The sequence below is a fragment of the Miscanthus floridulus genome, chromosome 3, assembly GCF_019320115.1.
Source record: "Miscanthus floridulus cultivar M001 chromosome 3, ASM1932011v1, whole genome shotgun sequence".
Classification (NCBI taxonomy): domain Eukaryota; kingdom Viridiplantae; phylum Streptophyta; class Magnoliopsida; order Poales; family Poaceae; genus Miscanthus; species Miscanthus floridulus.
The window spans coordinates 46,757,124-46,764,168 of NC_089582.1; the positions used below are offsets into that span (position 1 = coordinate 46,757,124).

At 48.6% G+C, this 7,045-nt stretch overlaps 1 protein-coding gene across 1 annotated transcript; it reads left to right on the plus strand.

Annotated features, from left to right (window-relative positions):
* Positions 1-5,552: 5,552 nt before the first annotated feature.
* Positions 5,553-6,086, plus strand: LOC136543675 (uncharacterized mitochondrial protein AtMg00810-like). Its single transcript, XM_066536058.1, has one exon. It carries the CDS (start codon positions 5,553-5,555, stop codon positions 6,084-6,086), a length of 534 nt encoding a protein of 177 aa, XP_066392155.1.
* Positions 6,087-7,045: the final 959 nt, after the last annotated feature.

The following is a 7,045-nucleotide window of genomic DNA, read 5'->3' on the forward strand; positions in this document are numbered from 1 at the left end:
CTAATTTAGCTCGTACTTAGTTTGACATTACAAGTTGCTCGTACGTGCGAATGATATAACGAATTATCCTGCTTGAGCTTGCAGGGCCAAACCGATGCATCTATGAGCGCCGAGTTGAGTCAGGTTGCCGGTGGCTGTGCCTTTAGGGTCATGTCATTTATCGGTTATGATGTGAATGGATATCGTTTTCACACAACAAGACACGAGCAGAATTAGCCCAATCGAAGAACCACAAATACCGGAGTTTTCACGCCCGCCCTTGATGGGCTCGATTATTATGGAAGAGTTGAAGAAATATACAAACTCACGTTTCATGGCCGCAAACCTCTTAATCCTATCATATTTAAATGCCATTGGTTTGATCCTAAAAAAATAAGACGGACCCCTCATCTTGGGCTAGTCGAAATTCGACAGGATTCCAAGTACCTAGAAGACGATATCTATATCATGGCTCAACAGGCCACACAAGTTTATTATCTCCCATGGGCGTGCCAAGACGACCCGCATCTTAAGGGTTGGGATGTTGTGAACAAGGTATCGCCACACAATAAACTACCTATCCCAAACAATGAAGATTACAACTTTGACCCAAACACATATGACGGAGAGTTCTTTCAAGAAGAGGGGCTACAAGGGAGCTTTGTGATAGACATAACCGATCTGGTCAGAATGGAAGTAGACAATGAAAGGGTTGATGATGAGGACGATGGGGATGAGGTTCAAAATGTGAAGGACTTAGAATTACTTCGGCGATTAGAATTAGGCAATGACAGTGATGACAACATTGCTCCTTCGGATGGTCATGATATCAACATGGAAGTAGACATGCATGATAGTGACGATGAGACTTATGATCCAGCTAATACCGATCATGATGATTATTTCTAAGACATGTAATATTATGTTACCTTCTAATTATGTTTTGTTCATTTTGCAATACGTCTTATTTATTTTACATCTCTTTCTAATTATGTTTTATTCATTTTGTATCTCTTTGTAATTGTAGGTGATTGAACAAAGATGCCAGGCGGCGGGGGTCTCTTAAGGAGTTTAAGGCAAGTAAAGTCGAAATACAAGAGGGTGGAGGAGGTAGCTCCTCTGCCACCGCCAAGGAAACACAGGGGTTGTCAGGCTCCTCCGCCACAGAGGCAGGAGGAGGAGGTGGAGGAGTCCGAGGAGGAGGAGGTGCCCAAGGAGCATGAGGAGGCGGTGGAGGACGAGGAGGAGGAGGTGCCCGAGGAGCACGAGGAGGCGGTGAAGGACGAGGACAAGGACGAGGAGGACGAGGCTGAGGAGGCGGCGAGGGGTTCCTCTTCCTGTGGTGCGGCGGCAGGTGGCTCCTCTTCCTCTGGCATGGCTAAACTCTATCAGCGAGGTCCCTCGCAACTCCCGAAGCGACCGATACCTCTTGAGAGACGCCCGATGGTTCGACCCGGTGGTTCAAAGTAAGTAACTTTACATCCTGTCACTATTTTCTCATTTGTTATGTTGAAACTAATAATTTTTCTTGATCACTTGGGCAGGGGTTTCGTGATTATGGGTGCAGGTGGTCACGGACGCCATCCGAATGGCGTTCTTGGTGTTTTGTGCAAGACACACTTCCCTGGCTTTGTTGACTTTGCCAGAGTGCGGCAGCCGGCCTGGACGTTTGCCCACTACGCCATCTGCGTAGATGCATATGATCGGGATGGCAGGATCTACGGCCACAAGGCAGAGCGGGTGATTACTAGGGATGAAAACGGTACGGATATGTTCCGACCGTATTCGAAACTGAATCCGTTTAGAGGGGTTGAGATCTGTCCGTATCCGAGTCCGGATATCCAACATCCGATACCGTATCCGTATCCAAATACTCAAATTGCATATTTATGATGTCGATATCCAATCGTATCCTATCCGACATAGTTGACACTATCCGTATTCGAATCCGAATCCAGACAGAAATATGAAAACAAATGTAATATCGGTGATATATGTCCGTATCCGATCCGTTTTCATCCCTAGTGATTACGGAGCTGTGGGTAAGTCTTCGTCTCACTACACTGCTCAATTCATCGCATTCATTGGACATTCTTCAAATAATGATAGGATACATTGCGTCTACATATAGGATTTCTTCAGATGCGAGCCGGGATGGGAGGTGGCAGCGAGGGCGGCGGCTAACAAAGCTTGTCACAAACTCGTGGGTGACATGCACTACGAGGCACGCCTCCAGGCCGTCATGACATACAACGCGACCTTCGAGTTTAGGAAGGTCATGAAAAAAGAGGCAAGAAAGGCGACGCTGACCAAGGAACAATACATGAAGGTAAATATATAAGATTAATACTGATTTTTTCTAAGATTAAATAAGCTTAATTTGATCTACATATACTTGATGCCGTGTAGGTGGTTCCGTGGTGGTGCACTGGGCACGAAGACTGCTGGGAGGCAATGGTGGACAAGTGGTGCAGCCCCGAGTGGTGGGAGACGCACAATGCTTGCTGGGAGCGGCGTTTGATGATGCCTGGTGCACCACACCATCAAGGCAACCTTTGCCTCCCGGCCTACGCAGCTAAATGGGTACGTTGAATCCATTTCTTCATTCTAAAGCTCAACTATGCAAATTTCTAATCATCCTGCTGTTTCTTTCGCAGTCGGCATCACATGGTGGCGCGCCCGTCTCCCAGTTCGAGGGGTGGGCAATGGCCCACAAGGGCAAGGCGACGTCCGACGTCCACTACAACCCGGAGGACCCGCCCGAGGCGTACAACAACTCATCCGTCCACACCCGCCTCACTGAGTACACAGCGATGGCAAGGGAGGTACATGGGCCAGAGTACGATCCCACCTCCGAGGACCTTGATGGAGAAGTCGTCATGAGGTTGGGAGGAGGGAAGAAGCACGGGCGGTACTGGATTGGCGACGGCGCAATCGACCCGGCCCGTACTAGGTCTCTCTCCTAGATTCGAGCAAGGAGCATGAGCTCGAGCCCGGCCATACGTACACGGCCGGACTGTACATAGCACACGGTGCAGGCACTCAAGGTTATTTCTGTTTTATTCATCGTTCATTGATTTTTCATACCTTTGCTTTGCGTTGTATCATTGGGGTGAAATATTGTAGGCCGAGGTGGCGGAAGAGAGGAGGCGACGGGAGGAGGCTGAGGCAAGGGCTGAGGAGGATCGACGGAGGATGGAGCAGATGTTTCAGTATATTCAAGGTCTTGGAGCTCACTCAGGCTATGTTCCGCCACTGATGATATTCACTCCACCAAATGATCCTGCTGTCACTCCTGTGAGTTTCTCTACCTTAAATCTAAATGTGAATGTGGATATGGATATATGAATGTGAATCCAAATGATAGTGGTTTTGGTGAGGGTGTAGTAAAGGAGGAGCGATGATGGCAAAATAAGGGGGGTGCCTAGATTTGTTGATGCTCGGAACTGCAAACAACCTGGTGCTACTTCACAAATTCGTCAGTCAATCATGAGTGGTTTTCTGCTACCAGCGTGCATCATCGAAGGGGACAAGCCTCTTGTCCTCTCTTACTACTTCCCATAGTTTGTTAGGTCCACAACTATATTTGTTTTTCTTAAACAAAGAACAAGGTTGTTAGTTACTATATATATAAAACATGAACTGTACACTAGTACACTAACACTAGTAGTATGCATGCATGATCCGTGAACCCATAAGGTTCAGTCAGAACCTTCTTCCTGAAAAAAAAACTAAAGGAAAATGATGCCACCGGTGTTTGTCTATTTAAAAACTGTCCAGTAGCTCTGCCCTAATGATCCTTTCAAATGGATGTCTGGCCTAGCTGCTTGCTTCCAAGTTCCAACTTCAAATGGCGGTAGTACAGTCCAAACCTGTTTTCTCTGGTAGCAGCACCACAGAACGCAGTCAATGGGCCTGCTTCTGCTTGTCTGAAGCTCTCAATCAGAGACCCTGGAATAACGCCCAAATGGAAGAACGCTAGGGCAGTTGCACCAGCGTCGCTAGCTAGCCGCTAGCCGCCGCTAGCCTAGCCTGACCAACAGCTGGCGCCTGCCTGTTGTTTGTCTTCCGCAAGCGCCAGAAGATGATGGGGCCCCGCTGCAAACTGGACTGTGTGTGTCATGACGAGAATACGCGTTTGTTGATCACTGATCATTACCCCATGATATGTGAATATGCATATGTGGTTGTCGGTTATCGTACCATTGTTTTGTTGTAGGTTTTGGACACCTCACCGTGCAGGGGAGGTGATGCCGAAATTTCGAACTGACACTAATATGTTGCTTTTTTCAAGTTTTTAGAACCTACCTTAATTCTTGTCTCACACATGCAATCACTTCTCTTTTGTGCAGGGGCAATCGGCGGCGTCCAATGATGTTCATGGCACACCTCCAGCTCAGGGCACACCTCCATCGCAGTAGGACTGGTGGAGTGGCCGTCAACAATAGAGGTAGATGGACTTGTGCTTGTGATGCTTATTTGTGAATGGTGGCACTTGTGGCGGCGCTTGGATGATATTTGTGGACTATGTGATACTTGTGGACAACTTGTGATGATATTTGTGGACTATGTGATACTTGTGGACAACTTATGATAATATTTGTCATGGTTATGGATTATATGTGATGGCTGTGTGATATATGTGGTTGTTGTGTGATATGTGATATATATCTGATGGTTGTGTGATATATGTATGTGTGGATGCAATAAACAAAAAAAAGCAAAAAAGCAAATTTCCCAGCAATGCCGAGTGCAATCACCAAGACACTCGGCAACGCTGGGAGGCTTTGCCGAGTGCTATGGCCATTGCACTCGGCAAAGGCAGGGAGGCTTTGCCGAGTGACAGAAGTAAAGCACTCGGCAAAGCCTCCCTGCCTTTGCCGAGTGTAACACTCGGCAAAGAGGGCGGGCTTTGCCGAGTGCCCCCCGTGAGGCGCTCGGCACAGCGACCGTCACCGTCAATTGGCGCCGTCAGGCAACTTTTCTTTGCCGAGTGGTTTACGGGCACTCGGCAAAGCCTTTACCGAGTGTCCGACAAAAGGCACTCGGCAAAGAGGCCTTTGCCGTCACCGGCTTTACCGAGTGATCTTTGCCGAGGGTTACACTCGGCAAAGGCTTTGTCGAGTGTATATGGGGATTTGTCGAGTGTCATAGGCACTCGGCAAAGAGCCTGAGTCTGGTAGTGCACTCCAGCAATAGATCCAAGCACTCCTAGGGAGGTGCCGACCACTATAGGAAGGGTGCCGAGCACTCTAGGAATGGAGCCAGGTGGTCCTACAGTGGTGTCGACCACTCCAGAATAGGTGCCGAGCACTCCCGTGGCAGAACCGAGGGGTCTTGCATTGGTGCCGACTACTACAAGGTGGGTGCCGAGCACTCACTCTAGGAGGGATGCAGACCACTCTAGGTGTGGTGACGAGCTGTACAGCCGGGGTGCCGAGCACTTCGGGTGCTGTGCCAAGCTCTCTGGAGGAACAGGGTACTCCATCGACTCCGATCGAGTTCGCCTCACCTCCAAGTGACATCACTGAGTTTGTGGACGACGACAGGGGAAGGAGGAGCTCATCGTCGGCATGTATGTGGACGACTTGATCGTCACCGGTGCGAGTGTGGAGGACATCGACAGGTTCAAGCGCGAGATGGTGGCTCGTTTTCGAATGAGCGATCTCGGTGCACTCTCCTACTACCGCGGCATCGAGGTGAGACAGAGGAAAAAGGAACTCACACTCGGTCAGAGCGTGTATGCCTTGAAGCTGTTGGAGCGGAGCGGCATAGCTGAGTGTAAGCCATGCGTGACTCCGATGGAGGAGCAGCTAAAGCTGACAAAGGCCAGCACCACGGCGAAGGTGGATGCAACACTCTACCAGAACATCATCGGTGGTCTAAGCTACCTAATCCACACGAGGCCAAACATTGCGTTCGCAGTGGGCTACGTCAGTCGCTTCATGGAGGATCCTCGAGATGATCATTGGGCTGCGGTAAAGCGGCTGTTGCGCTACGTCAAGGGGACGGTGGATCAAGGGATCGTCTTCCCCAAGACAAGCGGAAGTAGGCTGCAACTCACTGTGTTCAGCGATGCAGACATGGCGGGGGACATCGACGGATGACAGAGCACTTCTAGTGTGCTCGTCTTCCTCAGGTCGGTTCCAATTTCATGGTTGTCACTGAAATAGAAGGTGGTGGCGCTGTCTACGTGTGAGGCAGAGTACGTAGCGACGACCACAGCGGCGTGCCAAGTTGTGTGGCTACGCCGGCTGTTGGGCGAGTTGACCGGTGCGGAAGCTCACCCACCAGTACTGATCGTGGACAACCAGCCTGTCATCGCCCTTGTGAAGAATCCGGTTCTCCATGACCAGAGCAAACACATCGACACGAAGTTCCACTTCTTCAGAGACTATGTCGATGGAGGGCAGATCATCATCGAGTTCGTCAAAACTGGTCGGCAAATCGAGGACGTCCTCACCAGGCCGCTTGGCCGTCTTCGACTCACGGATCTGAATAAGATGATCGGCATGGAGGGGATTCAAGGGTAGTAGAAGGATTAGGGGAAGAATTGTTAGATAATCTTCTGCATCCATTGTGTGAATACACAGGAGGTGAAGACGACGCCGAAAAGGGCTCCCTGCAGTTGCACTATAGCAGCTGCAGCTGTAACACCCCGGTGTTATGCCTGCATTTAGGCATTGCTAATCATACATATCGTGCATCATCAAGCATCCTATTCATACATGCATAATCTTGCATATAATAACTGAAACATTACTTCGAAACATGCGAAACATGTTTGTGAAACGTAAATGATGCATACACTTATTAGAGTTGTTTTGCTCTGATTCTTGCTTGCTAGGTTAGTAGAACTTGTTTGGTTATGATTGTAAATCATCTAGAATTGTTTAGCAAAATTTTTGGAGCAAGGTTCGTATTCAAATTAATTCAAAACTTTGCTTCCAAAGTAAATTCCCAAAATTAGGGTTTTGAGTTAAAATTTAACTTTGATTCTATAATTTAAAATCTAGATAGAATTGGACTTTGGTCATAAAAGCAAAGTTGTAGGGAATTAAATTCT